The sequence below is a fragment of the Canis lupus genome, chromosome 8 (genome assembly GCF_003254725.2).
Source record: "Canis lupus dingo isolate Sandy chromosome 8, ASM325472v2, whole genome shotgun sequence".
Taxonomy (NCBI): domain Eukaryota; kingdom Metazoa; phylum Chordata; class Mammalia; order Carnivora; family Canidae; genus Canis; species Canis lupus.
In genome coordinates, this window is record NC_064250.1 from 6,105,655 (window position 1) to 6,125,649 (window position 19,995).

The following is a 19,995-nucleotide window of genomic DNA, read 5'->3' on the forward strand; positions in this document are numbered from 1 at the left end:
AGAAAGGTGACATTGTGGACATCAAAGGAATGGGTATTGTTCAAAAAGTAATGCCCCACAAATGTTACCATGGCAAAATTGGAAGTCTACAATGTTCCTCAGCATGCTGTTGACATTGTTGTAAACAAACAAGTTAAGGGCAAGATTCTTGCCAAGAGAATTAATGTACGTATTGAGCATATTAAGCACTTCCTGAAGTGAAGGAAAATGATCAGAAAAAGGAAGCCAAAGAGAAAGGTACTTGAGTTCAACTGAAATGTCAGTCTGCCCCATCCAGAGAAGCATATTTTGTGAGAATGAGTGGAAAGGAGCCTGAGCTGCGGCAACCCATTCCCTGTGAATTCATAGCATGATAAGTGTAAAAAACAAAAACAAAAACAAAAAAAACCTCAAGACTATAAAAAAATAATTCAAAGAATATATTACAACTATGCTGAAATACACAAAAGATAAATGTATAGATGTTTTAATCTTATCAAATCACTGACATTAGTCACACTCAGATTTATGGTCATTTAAAAAACACTAACATTATGAATGGATGTTATACTTTGTCAGATGCTTTTTCTGCATCTATTGAAAATGATATGGTTCTTATCCTTTTTTTTAATTAGTGTGGTGTATCACATTGATTTGTGAAAACTGAATCAGTCTTGCAACCCACAAACAAATCCCACTTGATCATGGTGAACTATTTTTTTTAATGTATTGTTGGATTTGGTTTCTAGTATTTTATTGAGGGTTTTTGTGTCTACATTCATCACATATTGGCCCATAGTTCTCTTTTTTTAGTGGAGTCTTTATCTGCTTTATCACCTTTCTCAGGGTGATACTGGCCTCATAGAATGAATTTGGAAGTTCTCCTTCCTTTTCTTTTTTTTGGAATAGTTTGAGAAGAACAGGTATTAACTCTTCTTTTAAATGCTTGGTAGAATTCACCTGTGAAGCCATCTGGCTCTGGACTTTTATTTCTTGTGAGTTTTTGATTACTGGTTCAATTTCTTCACTGGTTATTGTTCTGTTCAAGTTTTCTATTTCTTCCGGTTTCAGTTTTGGTAGTTCATACAAATGGTGTTGGGAAAACCGGACAGCAACATGAAAAGAATGAAACTTTCTCACACTTTCTTATACCATGCACAAAAATAAATAAAAAAATGGATTAATGACCTACACGTGAGACATGAAACCATAAAAATCCTAGAGGAGAACACAGGCAGTAATCTCTTTGATATGGGCCACAGCAACTTCTTTCTAGATATATCTCTCTAGGCAAGGGGAACAAAAGCAAAAATAAACTACTGGGATCTCATCAAAGCAAAAGCTTCTGCATAGCAAAGGAAACAATCAGCAGAACTAAAAGACAATCTACAAAATGGGAGAAGATATTTGCAAATGAAATATTTGATAAAGGGATAATATCCAAAAATCTATAAAGAACTTATCACACTCAAAACCTAAAAAAACAAATTATTCAATTAAAAACAGGCAGAAGATATTAATAGACAATTTTCCAAAGAAGATGAACAGATGCATGAAAAGTTGCTCAACATCACTGATCATCAGGGAAATACAAATCAAAACTACAATATCACCTCACACCAGTCAGAATGGCTAAAATCAACAACACAAGAAACAACAGATGTTGGCAAGGATGTGGAAAAAGGGAAACTCTCTTGCCCTGTTGGTGGGAATGTAAACTGGTGCAACCACTCTGGAAAACAGCATGGAGGTTCCTCACAAAGTTAAAAATAGAACTACCATACGATCCATCAATCGCAACACTAGGTATTTACCCAAAGAATACAAAAATACTAATTCAAAAGGATTCTTGCATTCCAATGTTTATAGTAAAGTATTATCTACAATAGTCAAATTACGGAACCAGCCATGTATCCAGTGACTGATGAATGCATAAAGAAGATGTGGTATAGATATACAATGGGATATTACCCAGCCATAAAAAGAATTAAATTTTGCCATTTGCAATGACGTGGATGGAGCTAGACTGAAGCGAAATAAAATCAGAGAAATACAAATATCATATGATCTCGCTCATAGTGGGATTGAAGAAACAAACAAAAAAAAAAAAAAGGGAAAAGAAAGAGGAGGCAGGCAAAACCAAGAAGTGAACTATAGAGAACTGATGGTTACCAGAGGGGAGGTGGCTGGGCGTGTGTGGGGGGAATGAATAAAATAGGTGATGGGGATTAAGAAACACACTTGCTATGATAAGTAAATTGTATGGATGTGTTGAATTACTATATTGTACACCTGAAACTAATATTACACTCTATGTTAACTGGGATTTAAATAAATCTTGAAACATTAAAACATAAATAGAAGAAAAAAGATATACCCTGAAAATGTAAAAAAAAAAGAGAAAAAAATCACTAAGATTATAATAATAAAATTTTTAAATATGTACTATTTGCCTTTTTCTTAAATTTTCACTGATTATGTTTTTCTATGATAATTTGTAGTTTCTTATTCACTAAGGTTTTGTGGCTAGGCTTTTTTAGTCATAAGAAATGTCGTCAAGTTGGTTCTAAAAGTCCAGAATACAAATATATCTGTGTTTACTTAATTAAGTGATGAGCTGGAACAATTAATAACATGACTAAAATGATAGGTTCTACTGAGTCATAATCACAATTCATAACTGGTGCAATTAACTCCTCTCCCTTGTCTTGCTTCAAGCAATTACATTTTTACCTCAGAATAATTAACTCTAAAAGGTTTTTGGAGATAGTACTTCATTTTACATATTCTTTCAAAGGGCCTTACTTTACTTGTCCCTCTGGCTGTTAGATATGAGAGAGAATGACAGACTGTACACTGCTTTTTTGTGTCTCTCTGGAAGACAGAAAATGAATGATAATCCCCATGAAATTTCTAAAGGCAAATAAAGTTTAACTTAACTATTTTTTACTTAATACATTATTTCATGTTGCCCCTTGAAGCATTATTAGAAGTTTTTATTTCTTCTGATGACTGCTACGTAATTTAAAGATACATCACATCACATTCCAGAGAGGAATACACTTAAGTATAAGAAAAATCAGAAAAATAATCTTTTTATAGGTAAGAACAAGGAAAAGAAAAGCACTTTTAACTATTTCTGTCGAGACGCTAAGCACTCTAGACATAATTATGTCAAAAGAGAAAAATACTAGAAATCAAATAATTATAAATAAACCACAAGGGTTGTAAATGATAAAACACTTTAGGACAGCTTATTATTTACAGATGAAAATAATGTGGAGCACTGTCATCTTAATGCTTACTAAAATATACTTTACTAAAATGAGGTTTAATTTCTGGAAGTCCTATTTGTCTCATTGTCCATGTTTCAAATCATCCAAAGTCTCTTAGAAATTATTATTACTATTACTATTTTAAGCCATCTCTTCTTAGATCAGCTCTTTCAGAGTATATAAAATATGATGTTTAGTATTCGTAATTCTGATTAGTGAAAAAATGTATTTGAAACATTTGGGTTTTTAATATGAAAACTAAAGATTTTAATTTTGTATTTTAAAGGTTGTAATATCAATTTAAAAAGTGAAAAACAGGGATGCCTGGGTGGTTCAGCAGTTTAGTGCCTGCTTTTGGCCCAGGGCGTGATCCTGGAGTCCAGTGATCCAGTGCCACATCGGGCTCCCTGCAGGAAGTCTGCTTCTCCCTCTGCCTGTGTCTCTGCTTCTCTCTCTGTGTCTCTTATGAATAAATAAATAAAATCTTTTTTTAAAAAAGTGAAAAATAGCTATGAACATTAAAGTAGGGACTGTGTTCATGGAAGTGAATGATAAAAAGGGACAAGAGATAGGAGAGAGGGAATCAAGAATTGTTTTGGATATTTTAAGTTTGAAATCCCCATCAGACATCTAAGTGGTGATACCAAGTAGGTCCAGAGATCGGAGGAAATTTGAGAGTTAACACCGAGATAATTACGTAAAGCAACAGGAATGGATAGGGTAGTCTAGGAGATGGTGAAAGTAAATAATTCATTAAACAGTGAACAGTAAAGAATTGTGTTTGACAAGAAAATACCCTGCTAAAATCAGTAAAAAATTTTCAAAGTAGATCAGCAAAATTAATCAATAAAAAAAAGTGAACCAGGACTGGTCTTTCTTAAAAAAAAAATGTAGGGCAGTATATTGCCTTTTGGAGATCACACTATAGTATACATTAAATTATAAAATGAGCATAATCTTTACCTTAGTTTCTCTCTTCTTGTGATCCTTCTGGGAAATAATCCAAAACACAGAAAACATCATACGCACAGAACAGTGCACAGGCACTATATGCAGTTGTAAAATAATGTGGAAAATAACACAAAATCCTAAACTATGTTTGGTTTGGATTAAATAGTGTAAAATTATATGCAGGTAAAACAAATGACAGGAATAATAGAGGCTGAATTTCAGGTGTGTTTTTTTTCCTTTACCATATAAACTTTTCCCTTATTTTAATATTTTAAAAGCAATGTAACAAAAGGAAATAACAAAATTACTCCCAAATTAGGATGCTGAATAAATAAATCCTGCAAAAGCAAAATAAACGGATGAGCACTGGTTGTTATGCTATATGTTGGCAAATTGAATTCCAATAAAAAAATACAAAAAAAAGCAAAATAAACAATTTATTTAAAATAGTTTTAGTACATTTCTGCTATTCACTACACAATTATTTATTCAGTGCCTATTATATACTATGCACTGTTCCAGATGTTGAAGATTTTATAGAAGTAAATAAAAAGGATAAGATCTCACCCTTACGAAGGTTACAGTTAGATGATATAAAGACTACTTAATATTGAAATTTATATTATAAAATTAGCTGAGAAATGAGAGAAAGGAGATTTAGAATATTCTTTTAAATTTTAAGATAAGGAACTTTAAAATAACAGTTTTAAATAAGACTCATGTAATTAAAATAAATGCCTGTTTACAAAAACCACAAAGGTAATTTTGGAATTTAAAGCCTTTTAAAATTCTGAGTTTATTCATGGATTGATTTGACACACTAAGATATAACCAAACTAATTAGATATTTTTAGAAATAAATGTCTCAACTATGTTTGAAAAGACTGATGTGCCATATTTCTTACATGATTTAAGATATTACTGAAATCAAATGTCAGTGCTTGTAGGTATTTTAAATTTACTAATCATGCTAATACCACATTTCTTATATTTAGTTTTATCAACTATTTTTCTGAAGCCATAATACATGTTTGCAGTTCAGAATCTTACTCGTAAAGTTTGATAATTTACTGTCACAAATGACTATTGTTAAGAAAATGAAAATTTCACGAATTATTATTTGATTAACACTTGGGATAAACAAATATTAACTAAACATAAGGCTACAAAATAATGTCTGTAGCTTAACAAACTTTATTATTAGTCACAAAAATAAGCTTTTCCCCTATATATGGACTGAAGAGGTTCACTTCTAATATTTAATTAATCATAAATAAAAATAAATTAATTTTATAACTTCTATTATTTGGCTAAAAACAATTTGCAGTTAGTTAATGAAATAGAATATTTCCTTTTCCAAAAAATATTTTCAAAGATTAAGTGAAAAAACTATCATCTAATTGAAGAAAAAACAATAGTTAAATCAAATGCTTAATAAAATGAATTATAAAGCCATTAGGTTCAGAAGAAAAGATGTAAAACATCAACTTAGGATCTCCTAGAATATTCCTTAATCAAAGATAAAAAATTAGAAAAGCCAACAAGGAGAAGTAACTTTTTATTCTATAGAGAGCAGGAATAAAATTCTCTAATCTGGCAAAACTACTCTTGTTTGAAAGAACATGTAAAGACATTCATTCCTATTTCTAAAGATTGTAAAAAGAAAATTAAAACGTCGAAAATAAGCTTGATAACTATCCCTTTTATGTGGCTTTATTTGAAAGATTAGAAAAAAATTCTATTGAGCTGTACACATACACACACACACACAGCAAGAAGACTGATACAGGGCAGCCCCCGTGGCACAGCGGTTTAGTGCCTCCTGCAGCCTGGGGTGTGATCCTGGAGACCCAGGATCCAGTCCCATGTGAGGCTTCCTGTATGGATCCTGCTTCTCCCTCTGCCTGTGTCTCTGCCTCTCTCTCTCTCTGTGTGTGTCTCTATGAATAAATAAAATCTTAAAAAAAAAAAAAAAGAAGAAGACTGATACACATTCTGGAATAAAGAGCATTAAGAGCTTCTATCTAAATGCGTGTATAACGTTCTGTCTAGAGAACATGCTGTGGTATAAGAACTACTATAGCCACGACTGCAAGGAAAACGTTGATAAGATACATAAACCACTTTTACCTAGGAGGTAGTCCAGAAAGACAGAGTATTACAAATCTGTCACTTTCTTCAATCAAAATAACTGAAAAACCCTAGACTTTCCATAAACATGAATATATCCTCAGATGAAATCATACCTCAAAAGAGACTTTGGAAGGTCATATAATCTGGTATTTACCATATAGCATGTTATGAAAATATAAATTATGTGCTTTCAGCAGCAATTCTTAACTTGCCCTCTGATTTATCCCAACACTGGGTGTGAAGAACACTATCTACAGCATAGCAAACTAACAAACTTAGAAGTTTGCAATGGAATGAATATGGTCAGGAAGTACTCATTTAATCCTTTTCCATAATTTTGGGCAAGAGTATTGCTAAATCATCTTAAAAAAATATTACTGTAATCTGCATATAAAGATCCCCAAGGTAAGAGAACTCCTAAACATACCTGATAATCGTCAAAGGCTACTACTGGTATCTGAAAAGATAATCATCCTTTGTATAATAACCCTTCAGATTTAAATTATACTGTTAGTAAATACTAGTTAGTAAATTCTAGTTAGTAAATTCTACCATTCTCAATGCTGAACCTAATACCTACCCTTCAGCTTTTGCACAAATCAAGTATTTTTTCTTTAATAATTTTCAGATAAAGTGTGTTATCTCATGAAAAAAGTCTTGATAAAGTTTGAGAGAAGCAGCATTGTATAGTACACAATCATCATGATTTGAGTCAACTACGATGCAGTTTTCATACAGTAAACAGCTTCAGAAAGCATTTCTCTAGCTCTTTAAATATAGACGTCCAATCTTGTGCTAGCCCTGTTAAATAAGTATCTCCATAGGTAATTTTGATTGAAGCTAGGACTGAGAACCTTTGAGAGATGAATTAAGAAAGAATGAAGAAAACTATCACAAATATCAATCATTTAATTTGACATAACTTTAAAATATGAAAGTTTTCATTTCTTTATAGTCATTAAGTGCCTCCTCCAGGCCTGAACCCTTTCTCATGACCCTTCTTGAAAATCCTCAATAAAGCAATCCGCAACTAGAAAAAGAAGGAACCAAGTAGCTCAAACAGATATATAATGTCAAAGACAGTCCAATTTTCCTCTTGGGAAATTCCCACTTTATATTCTTAAAAGCGGAGTATATACCACAACTGAAGTCATTATTTTCTCCATCTTGTTTTACATTCTCATAGTTAAGATTTTAAAAACAAAGTAGAGATATAAACAGAGTAAGTTAAAAATGTTCATATTTCTTGTCATCACCCTGATGATACATGAACTCAAGATGTTTTTTGACTATTAAACATAGGGCCATATGTTTCTTACCAGCTTAATATTCTTTAGATAATATATTATAAACACTATTCTAGGCCAATTTATGAGGCTCTAACTCATTACTTTTAATAGCTTCACCACATAATATTCTGCAATACCATAATTTATTCAGTTACTCTCCTGTTAAGAGGTCAGGCTGTTTCCTAACTTTTGCCAGTGCAAATAATACTGTGATATATACATCCTTGTCTCTATATTCCTATGTATTGGTGCTTTAAGTTTTACTGGATAGAATCTCAAAAGCTGCAATTTTGTAACATTTCTTACATCAACATCGTATAAGAATGATTATTTCCTACATCTGTGCCAGCCACTTTTAATTTATAAACAAATGCATGCACATACACACAGACTTTTGTGTTCCCAATATATGGGTATTATTAACACACATAGAAGTCTATCTAATTGGTAAAAAAAGTATAATCTTGTGATGTTGATTAATATTTCCTTGATGCCTCATGAGGTTAAACATGCTTTCATATGTTCATTGGATATTTTCATTTCCTCTTCTGTAAAGTGCCTTTTCATAATCTTGGCCCTCAAATAAGAAAATTAGGAAGTGGCAAAGATTTGATTTGAAGCCAGGGAATTAGGACTCCAGATCACAGTTCTCTTAACCCCTAAGTGATACTACCTTTCTTAATATATAATAAAATACAGTAAATTTTCATATGTACTTGGATTTCTGAAATCTCTATTATGTTTCACTGGCTAACTTTGTGTTAATTCCACATTCTTTTTATTATGATGGCTTTATAGTAAATTTTAATACTGAGTGAAGTATGTCATCTCACAAAATATTATTTTTCTTGATAATTCTTTTTATTATTTTCCTTCATAATTCTTTTTATTAATAGCCTTATGGTAATTCTTAGGCACTTATTTTTCATATGAATATTAAAATCACTTGCCTTTGTTTCTCTCTCCCACAAAACCAAAAAAAATTGGAAGAAAATGAAAATTACAGTACATTTACATCTTACTTTAAAAGTATTGATATTTCTACATTAAATTTTCTCTTCCAAAATTATTTTAAGTCAATTCATTAAGGAAGTATTTTATGTACTTTTCTGAAAACTGTACATTCTCTTAATCGGGGTTCTTATGCTTTTTTGGTTCAATTTATTCTTGGGAGTTTGAAGATTTTGATATGTATATAATATACATTAAGAAACTACGCTCAAATATTAGTGATTTCTTTAATATTGGCAATTTCATAAGGCTCTACTTAGTAGTAAGCAAAGTATATAAACTCCAACATATATAGTAAAATCAGTAAGTTCACTTAAAAAGAACATTTTGATTTCATTGTTTTCCTAGAACTTTCTTAAATACACTTCTAAAGAACACTTCCCGACATTTCATGTGCGTGCGCGTGCGCACACACACACACACACACAAACACTGAAGGATATGAAAATTAATTTTGATGGTTGGAGAATTGTAACGATTGAGATAAGAGATAAAAGCTTGACTGGCTTTCAAACTGTATTCTGAGTAAAACAGAAGTCTGAAGAAGGCTATGTCCCTTTCACGTAACCTCTTTATTCAATACAGAAACACATAAATCCAGAGAACAAACTGGTGTTTCCAGAAAGAGGGAGGTGGAAGAATAGGTGAAATAGGTGAAGAGGATTTAGAATTACAGACTTCCAGTTATAGAATAAATGAGTCACAGAGATGAAAAGTACAGCATAGGGAATAGGGCCAATAGTATTGTAATAACATTCTATGGTCTATGGTAACAACTGTAACTCCATTTTTCATAGAATTTCCAATCACCATGTTGAGCACCTGAAACATTGTATATCAACTATACTTAAGTAATAAAAATTTTAAAAGCACACTTTATCCAGTTGGTTTATATTTTTAAAGAACTTATGCTGAAAATGTCATTTGAGGGATTTTCAAAAATAAACAGTTTTAAACATATAGGCTATAAGCCTATTCTTCCTCCTAATACTAGTCATTCAACAAGTATTTACTGAGAACCTATTATGTTCCAGATTGGTGCTTTTGATACATGAGATAATAAAACAAAGATCCCTGTTCTCATGCAACTTACTTTCTAGAAAAGGAGAGAGACAATACACAGCAAATACGACAATACACAAAGTATATGGTATTCTTTGAGGTGATGGAAAAAACACTTTAAAACACTCCTGTTTTAGTTTTATATAGGGTGGTCAAGTAGGTCTTATTGAGAAGGTGAATTCTGAACTAAGATTGGAGAGCTATAAAGGTATTAGCCAAGAAGATCTGAGATAAAGAATTTCATGCAGAGAGAGAGAAAGAAAAGCAAGAGCAAAATACTGAGGCTAGACCATGCCTAATGCCTTCAAGGAAAAGCAAGCAGGTCAATTTGGCTGTGGCAGAGTGAGTGAGGACGTGAGGTAGGAAATGAAGTGAAAGACGTAATGTGACAAGGGCCAGATCTTGTAAGTTAATGGGTATTATTTTGGTGATTTTGTGTTTTACTGAGTGAAATGGGCAACTATTACAGGTATAGGCAAAGGAAAAAAAAAAGACTGATACATTTTAAAAGGAATACAGAGTTTGTGGAGAAAAGACTTTTGGAGACCAAGAGGAGAAAGGCAGGAAACTCTACAAGGAAGCTGTTGCAATAATTCATGCTTGGACTAAGGTAGCAGCAGATGTAATGAGAAGTGATTAAGATTGTATATGCTTTTTTAAAAGTAGAGGCACTATTATTTCTTATAGGAACTGGATTTGGGGTACAAAAGAAATAAATGAGGTGAAACCAAGATTTCTGGTCTAAGCAAGTGGATGTATAGCATTGTCTTCTACTGAGATAGAAAAAGGGGATATAGATGGAGCAGGCTTGGGATAGTTTTTGGATTGTTGAATTTAAAATGTCCATTAGATATGAAAGTGGAAACTGCTGCATGGAAAACTGAATACAGTCTATCATTTCATTGTGATATCTGGATTAGAGATAAGTATGAACCCAAGTTATGTGGAATCTGAATTTTAAGGGACATCTCTGGGAAATATATTCAAAATTTTGAACATAAAATTAGGTATAGCATCTTGTAATAAGTTTGTGGAGGTGAGAAATCTTAAGGTTTAATTAAGCTTCATTGGTTCATAGGAAACCTGCCTCACACTGAAAACATAAATTTTGCAGGTTGTCAGCATATGAAAGCCATGATATTAGATGAGGAGAAAGAAAAGTATGAACCCAGAGGTCATCTCAACTATTAAGATATGGGGCATTCCCAACATTAAGTGGGATGAGAAGAGGAACTAGCAAAGGATTCTGAGACAGTATATTGTATGATGTAGGAGACAAATCATGAGTGTGAAATATCCTGGAAATCAAGTAAAGAAAGTATATCAAGGAAATGGAAATGATAAATCATGACAAATACCATGGATAGGTCAAGTAACATGTGGATTAAGAACAGACAACTGGAATTAGCAGTGTGGTCATCTCTGGTGTCCTTGGCAAACACAGTTATAGTGGAATGAAGGCAAAAATCTTCCTGGAGTGGATTTAAGAAAGAATGGGAAGAGGGATATTGGAAAACAGTACAGAAAATAATTTGTGAATTTTGCTACAAAGGAGTATAAGGCGTAGGGCATTAGCTGGTGGGAGAACTGGGATAAAAAGAAGTTTTGTCTTTTAAGATGGGAGAAAAAAGACATATATGTATGCTATGGGAATGTGTCCACAGAGACAAAAATCGTGAAAGTTAAAGGAGAAAGAAGGTAGAACTGCTGAAGGGAATTCCTTGAGTAAAGGAAAAAGGATGAGATTTAATGTATAGCTAAAATTACTGGCTTTACGTAGAAGGTAAGATAATAGAAGAGAATGTAGAATATGTGGGTATAAATACTGGCTCAGTAAGTAGATGTGTTGGTGTGAGTTTGTGGACGTTTTCTTTTGATTGTTTCAATTTTCTCAGTAAAGTAGGAAGTAAGGTTGTCGGTTGGGAGTGAGGATGGAGTAAGAGATATTAGAAGGTTTGATAGAGGAATTTTTAGATTGGCCCCATGATCTCTGCCTCCTTGGTGCTACATTTTGTGCAATTCCCTCCATGTGAATGAGGGTGAAAATTGTGACTTGATTCTAATCAACAGAATGTGGCAAAAAGATGGAATGTCAGTACTGTGGTTAGGTTATATTGTATGGCAAAGGTGGTAAGAAGTCACTCCTGTGATTAAACTCCATCTTGCTAGCACACACTGGAGAAAGATTCTTCTGCTGGCTTTGCAGGATGAAAATAGCCATGGTGCAAAGTACCTACTGTAGAGAGGGTCAATCTGCAGGGAACTTGGGAGACCTCTAGAATATGACGGTTGCCTCTTGCCAATAAACAGTAAGAAGTCAGGATCTCAGTCAGACAACTGCAAGGAACTAAATGCTACCATCAACCTGGATCCACTTTAAAGCACATTAGGCTCTAGTCAAGCTTCTAGATGAGAATGTACTCCAACTGACACTTTGATTGCAGTTTTGTGAGACCACGAACATAGAACTCAGTGAAGCAGTGCCTAGACTCTTGACCTTTGGAAACTATAAGAAAACAAAGGGGTGCAACATATGAGTTGCCTATTTTTATGTTTTATTATATTTTGGTATATAGTTATCAAATTTATCAGTAAACAAACAAATGTCAATAAAGCACATATTTCTGCAATCATTATTTTTCTTTTTACTTGTCATGAAGAATCCCAGGAGAGCTGACAATCAGGAACCTAAAATTAAGGGTGGAATTTAATTTTTGGCACCACTAACTGATTAACAAAACCATTTTGTTGAATTTTGAAGTGACTGAAAAATGTAATAATAACTTAGAACTGATGATCAAACCCAACTCATTGCTTTTTAATTTCTTTATAAGTTTTTTGAAAACACATTGCTTAAAGCATCTAATTATATTTATTGTATCTTTTTATTTGCTTCATATTTACAATTCCATATATAAGAAATTTCAATGTTGCACCTTATAATAGGCAATACATGCAAAAAAAAGTCCTAACTTTTCTTTCTCATTAGGGGAATAATAGCAATTTGCTTTATCATTAGACAACATAAACCTTAGTACTCTCACTAGAGAAGAAAATAACTGTAGAATAGTTTAAACTATCTTAAAAAGCATACAGAGACTTCTATTACAGAAATATTTTGGAGTTAAAAAAGCAGTTGGATTCTCAGCAACTAGTATCTGAGAATCCTTCTTTAAAGATAAAACTCAGTTTTCATAAGCTACATGTTATGTTATTTACCACCTTACAGAATACTTTCTTTTTCATATCACTTATAAGATACTTTAGAAAAAATAAATTAAACATAAACTATCATTTAAGGTTAACATCACATTCTAGACACTGTAACACAATGAATTTCTTTTTTTCTTCAAACCCTATGAGATGCTATTGTTATTTGAATTTCACAAAAGGGGAAAGTGAAAACCCAATTTACTCAGCAAATAAGTGCCAGAACAAGGATTTGGATCATAAGCAATTTGGCACCAGTTTTGACTTATAACTATCATTCTGCAGGACTTCTCATATGATAGTCCTTCAGTTTTCAGGGGGAAATTATTATAGACCCACAACACTGTAGTTATAATCTGCCAGTCTGATCTGTGGAAATAGTCTGACCTGTATAAACAGAGGGCAGAAAAACTAAAATTTAGTATGTACTGAAACACATAATCATTTTTAAAAGAATAGAAAAAGTTTTTGAATTTTGAAACTGCAAGAAAACTTACTCCTCAGTGTATTTTCTTTGCTTTTTTACTTTTTTTTTTTTTTTTTTGCGTATTAGTAGTTCCTCAGACCTTTTTATCATATTACGGTGACAATGGGACATCATTGTAACATAGACAAACTATTCTGAAAATAGAACTCAATCATAACTCATTTAGTTGTTATTGATGAAAATAACACAATCAATTGGACATATTTTATATATATATATTTTGTATATATTTATATATATTTATATTGTTTTATAAAAGTTCACAAGGAAAAAAGTTTATAGTTTGGTAGTTTATATACAGAGTACCATATTAGTTGTAATACATAAAAGTAATTTTCTTATAGTTTTAAATGTTCATTTTAATTATGGAGATTTTAAGATTATCATATTGGAACCCATTTTTCTATCTTGGTTAATTAGCCTTACAGATCTATGCTAACAGAGTGTGAATTTGAATCTACTGGGAAATACTAAGGGAATAAAATGATTACAAACTACATAAGGATGGGTGATGACTACAATTCCTTTAATAAACTTAAGAATCTTGTTTGGTTCTTCTTTTATATTTTGCCTCATGTTATCCAGGAGATATTATGCTTGTTTGCATAAAAAAAGAAGAATTCAGAATATAAATAAAATATATTTAACAAATATAACTGAGTATAGTGGACAGAGTATGAAATCACAATGAATTATTATTTCAAACAGAAAACTATTAGAATTGGCAGAGGTGGATACAGTATGATATCTAGACGGTAAAAATATTAGTAAGCTCCAATGTATAAATTAGCCTTTTAAAGAAGTCATTTAATAAAAATTCATGTGTTCAAATAAAAATAAATAAAATACAAATCTAACTTCAAAGACAAAATTATTGAGATAGTTTTCCTTTTCAGATCCAAGATTGTTTATGTTGTACGTTGAGAAAACGCCTTAGTTTTTTTTTTTTTTTTTTTTTTTTTTTAATTGCTGCTGCACTCATTTGTCTTATTTTTGTTTGGAAAATAAAGAATAAGGTACAAGAGAAATATTAAAACAATAAAGTTACTTGTTCCAACAGTTTTCTATATCATGTAATTAAAGTTCATTTAAGAGATAAGGTAAATATAGAGAAAATATATAAATACTTTTTAATCTCATGCATTAATATTACAAGCTTCATTCTCACCTTACGTTGTATCATTTCTTTCAACTAGAAGTGCTGGGATTCATCACTAGAGATGTGTAGTATTTTAACTAATTTATTGGGGCTAAAATGTGAGTATTATAAAGTAGTTTTGTCTAAAGGGAATGCTACTGCATAACATGAAAATCAAGCTCCTACTATAGAATAACATAATACCCTATGTTAGTTTTGCTTCCAGCTATTATTTTAATATTTTTCCTGAGGCTGCAAAAGTATTAGACTCAATAAATAAGCAAAATAATTCTGATAGTCTTAGATTACATGCAAAAGGCACATTTAATATAGTTAGCAAATATAGTTCAAAGTTAATAATTTATTGATCAATTATAAGAAAAATATATTTACAAGATAAGCTTTTGTTTGATAATCAAATAATACCATAAGGCTTTGTATTAGAGAAAAAGTAGAAATATTAAAGAAAATAACATCTGTCACCTAAATGAAGCTCAACTCAGACAAAATGAAAATGTGTTTAATCATTTTAATGAATATATTTTTCAACATTTGTCAAGTACAGTATGGCTCTGAATTACATAAAATAGTTTAGATAATATACTTAAATGTGCCAAAAATAACTACAGTTTTGAAAAATGACCTACAAATATTTAGTACCAAAACAATCATCAAATCAAACTAATATATTTCTAATTGCAAAGTTTGCCACTCCACCAAAGAAAATGCTTGTATTAAATGAGAGAAAATAATACCATTTCCTAAGTTGTAAAACAGAATTAAAACTATAACAAACACCAATTTTCTGTTATTTTTAGATCGCTAGAAATGTTTTTCATTGAAAGTGAGAATTGTTTATATAGTGAGGCATGTCTGAAATAAAAAACAAATGAAAATGCATTCACTTTTAAAGATATACCTTTGCTCAATAAGTCATATTTATACATTTTTTTACATATATGATATCTTAACTTATATATCAGTAATCCTAGGAAGAAACAATAATGGAGATTATAAACAGTGACTCAATAAATAACCCACAGAGCTCCATAAAGTCATAATTTTAAGGGAAAATCCAAAATTCAAGGAGTCTACAATCTGAATATATTTTTGTTATGTAAGTTAAAAAATGCATATAAATTTTCAGGAATAATTGATATTTCTTTCTCAGGTTATTTGGAATCTGATCATGGTGCACATATGTGAATGAACGAATACATCCTTAACCCACCATTATCTTTTTCTCCAGTGTGCAGGCAATCACCCGTGAAAAGTATGGTGTAGATGACAGGATGATACTGTACCTGATTAGCTCTGGAGGTGGTCATGGGATCAGATGGAGAGGACTTGGTGGTAGTTGGGGAAGATGGCAATGTCTGGGAACAAAGCAGTTCAGGAGCAAATCAACCTTTAAAAGCCTTAAACTGATTATTTAAATAAAACAAAATAAAATAAAATGTAATATAACGAGAACAAAATCCTATGAACAAATTTTTCTCCTACTCATTCAAATTTAATGGAATTTAAGATTAATTAAGTAACTAATGCATGTAAATATGCATGCATAAGCATGTAAAAATAAATTCATGACTTGAAATCATGGTGGTGACTGATAAAAATTCACATGAGTATTAAAGGTATCCTGACCATATTCATGAATAGTAATCTCTTTTCTTTCCCTCTTGTTTGCTTGGGGGAAAAGAGATGTGAAACAAAAATTCAAGAAATTCAATGAGTAAAACTGAAAGAGTCATCTTCCTATCAATGAATACAGTCCGGGATTGGAAGAAGTGGTGAAATGAAGTTTACTTTGGCATAAAAGCATCCACCTACTTAATATGTTGAACATCACCAACAAGTTGATTCCACATAAATTTAGGGATCCATACTTAAAAGCAACTACATTTGTAGTTCTGAATTCTTAAAGCACATTATCTTTTAAAATAATAATTTTTAATAAATTTAGAGCCCATCTGAAAATGTAAACATTAACCTCATATTAATAAACAAGTAATTAATAGCATTTTAACAAATTGCCATATTTTTATCATTTATGTTTAAAACTAAAAATTTAATATAGATGTGTTGTAGCACCATCAGCCTGTGTTGAAAATAAACACAAAATATTAGGAATCATATTTATTGTTCACTTCATTTCGAAACATTTCTACATACTATATATAATATGCTGTATGAGGTCATTAATGTACTTGTTGAACAATTCATTAATACATTTTAAAAACTTCTCAAGTTTGATAGAATAATGTTGAAGTGTACCATGTTAAACTTCTTTCTTTTAAAAACTATTTTTCACTTAGCAAATAATATTGCTTATGTAGCAGCCTCAGTAGATAATATTACCTTATAGGTGAAATGGGGTAGTTTTATAGTATAAACACAATTCTATGTGGACATTTTATGTTAATAAATATGCATCAAAATTACTCAGATATGAGCAAAAGCATAACTTTAAAGGTTCAGCAGCATCAGGAAAAGCAAATAAAATTACTTAATAAAATCACGTTTCTTCATTTGACATTTCAAAAGTTCTGATTTGGGTAGAACAAAGCACGTGTGCATAAAAGAAAGAATAAGAAATTCACAGGCTTCTACTTAACTTACTGTTCTCCAGTAACAAAAGTAAGATTGGTTCTAACATCAAATCATGTTATAAACAGTCCGCTCCTCAAGTGATTCCTGGTTCTTCTAAGTTAAAACCTAAAATACTTTGAGGAAAACTAAATGTTGAGTTAAACCAAGGCTTTTGTTAAATCATATTTAAAAAGGGCACAGAGCTACTTTCAGAAGTAAAACCTCATAAAAGAAGAAACAAAATCTTCAAATCCTTTTTCTATTTTTGCTCTTTGCAAAAAGATTCCCATCATTTCTCCAGAGAGACTTTCATTTTCACTTATTAAAGATTGCTCTAATATTTCCTATTCATGCAATTTTATGCTGGAATATATATCATTGACTTCACACTACTATATGTTGAATAGTAAAGATTTTATTTTCCCATCTCTGGTTACGACGTTATTAGAGAATTCCTTGGAGTAGTTAACATACATTTAAAAATCTGTTCTGTACTTATCTCAGATTATGAGGTTGCTCATGAAACAATGTGAAATGAATCTAGAGGTCATTTCTCCCCAAATAGGTTAGAATTTAAGTATATTAACCTACAGAAGCACTAAGTATGTGTTGGGTTCTTGTACATCCATCAGGGTAAAATCAACCTGAAATATTCACTACGACACCCACCTCGTCCTAGATATGAATTCTTAATAAGGTACTGAAACACTGCAAAGAATGATGCTGTAAAAGTAGTAATATCAAGTGGCTCAGAATTTGTAGACACTTAGATTAATATTATCTTCTGTCAATTTGTTCAATCCCTTTCTTTTTGCTTGGCATATATATGAAATACTGGACATGTATTATTAGTAACTGATACAACTCATAGTCATCAACACTGTCCTTAATAATTCTGATGCTATTTCTTTCTCACAGAAACAAAAAATAGTAGCTTTGAACTTCAGGGAAAATATTGCTTTTAAACCATTAAAAATTTGCTTATTAAACATAATCTGATAATAAAGTTTAATATTTTAAATAAACTAGTGAAAATTATATAAATTTGAGCTTCAAGGGATAAGATTATCAAAATATCACAATAAACTGTCTTTAAATATATTTTCTTCATTTAAATTCCTAAATTAATGAACACATAATGAGTTTTGTAGCTATTATTCATTTTGATACTTTAAACACAAAATGTCTCCTCCCTTTACCAATTTTCTTATAACTATAAAAAGATACCAGAGAGTTTCCATTTGGGTTGATATTTTAAAGTACTAGCTACAAAAAAATTGTACTAACAGATAAATGTAAATATATTAAAATAATGCCTTTACTTTAAAATGTTTATTAAGTAGTTTAAACAGCTTAACAACAAAAATAGTTTTCTTAACAACAAAATTAGAATCAAAGAATCCATAAGAAATATTTCAATGTATAATATAAATGATATGTTTGTTCCCCTATATTTTATAAACAAAACATTTACTCCTTCTTACTACACAGATTTAAATTTAGTGGTTTCAAGTTAAAGATCATTTAATAAAATTTCTGACTAAATATCCATTTAAGCAACAGTATATTAAAATAGTTATTATAAATAACATGTACAAAGGACACTCTCCTCTAAATTTTTTTTTTACATTTATCAAATAGTGATTGTGAAGGGCAGTCATTTTGTAGCACAATTTACTTTTCAAATGGAAAAGTATAACATAGTTTTGTTTAGACAAATTGACTAGCTATTTAAGAATTCTACTTTAAAGATTGAAGGCTGAATTACTTACTGCAGAAAAATTCAAAGTATTTTACAATTTCAAAATAGTGAATCCTTTCAAATGGTTTTAAAATATTCTTGATTTAACAATAGACATTAAGTGGGTCTATAACTTGGCTTCTGGGAATAAGAACTAAAAACTGATCACAAATTGTAAAATGCGTTCTTGTTAACAAGTAACAAGTGTTGCTGGACCAGAAAATATTACTATAAATAAACTCTGTAATATATGCAGCTTACCTCCAGGCAAATCTACAGTAACAGACTGTTAAGAACCTCTGATATTTATAGGTATAGTGAGAACAGCAATGAACAACAAATCACAATTGTAATTCAAAATCTATTACTAACTGAGTAATATTACTCAAACAATCACTTTCCCAAACCTGTGTTTTGAGTTCTGTTAAAAAAATCTGTATAGTCCTCTATTTAAAAAAAAGGAAAAAATACGTGAATATGTAATTGTCATCTTTGGTTTTTCATGGTGATAACATCTTCCCCTTCTTCCAACATCTGGACTATCTGGAACCCATCAGCACTAATATGGTGCTGGTGTCCAACTCACACAGGTCTTTCAGAACTTATTCTATAGCTTATTTTCCTCATAATTACTATTTTGCACCTTTATCCTTCTTCTCAGCCACTCAATCCCACGGCTTTTATCTACCTTTCAACTGATAGTCTTCATTACCTAAAAGAAATCATGATTTTTCAGAATGAACATCCTTATACTTTTTCCTTTTCTAAACCACTTCCTCCCTCAACCAATCTTCCTATTCTTTTCATTATAGACAAAACTGCCTACTCAGACTTCCACTCTTCATAGGTTAGGATCTTAACACCCTAAATATGAACTTTCCACCACTCCTGAGGCATCTTGAGCAATCACAGTAATCTCATCTCTAATTTCTCTGCCTCTTCAAGCTCCTTTTTATTCTTTAACATAAGCCATTTCCTCCTGCAGGGGTTACATGAGCCTTCCTCAGCTAACTTGTATTTCACTCTTTTGCATATCCAAAATTCCAAATCAGCATTTCTACCCTTCACACCATTTTTTTTCTCTTTACCCAACTGGCCTCTTTACTTTTAGGAAATAATAGTAGGAT

At 31.2% G+C, this 19,995-nt stretch overlaps 1 protein-coding gene across 6 annotated transcripts in view; it reads right to left on the reverse strand.

The window, feature by feature from the left end:
* NOVA1 (NOVA alternative splicing regulator 1) overlaps window positions 1–19,995 on the reverse strand; it is a 148,851-nt gene that overhangs the window by 9,556 nt on the left and 119,300 nt on the right. For 4 of the 6 annotated variants that reach the window (XM_025444273.3, XM_025444275.3, XM_049113030.1 and 1 more), the window contains one exon: window positions 15,840–15,911. The exons of the other annotated variants lie outside the window; for them this stretch is intronic. In XM_025444273.3, coding sequence (XP_025300058.1) covers window positions 15,840–15,911 — 72 coding nt within the window. The remainder of the gene's footprint in view (window positions 1–15,839; window positions 15,912–19,995) is intronic. 6 annotated transcript variants of the gene reach the window in all.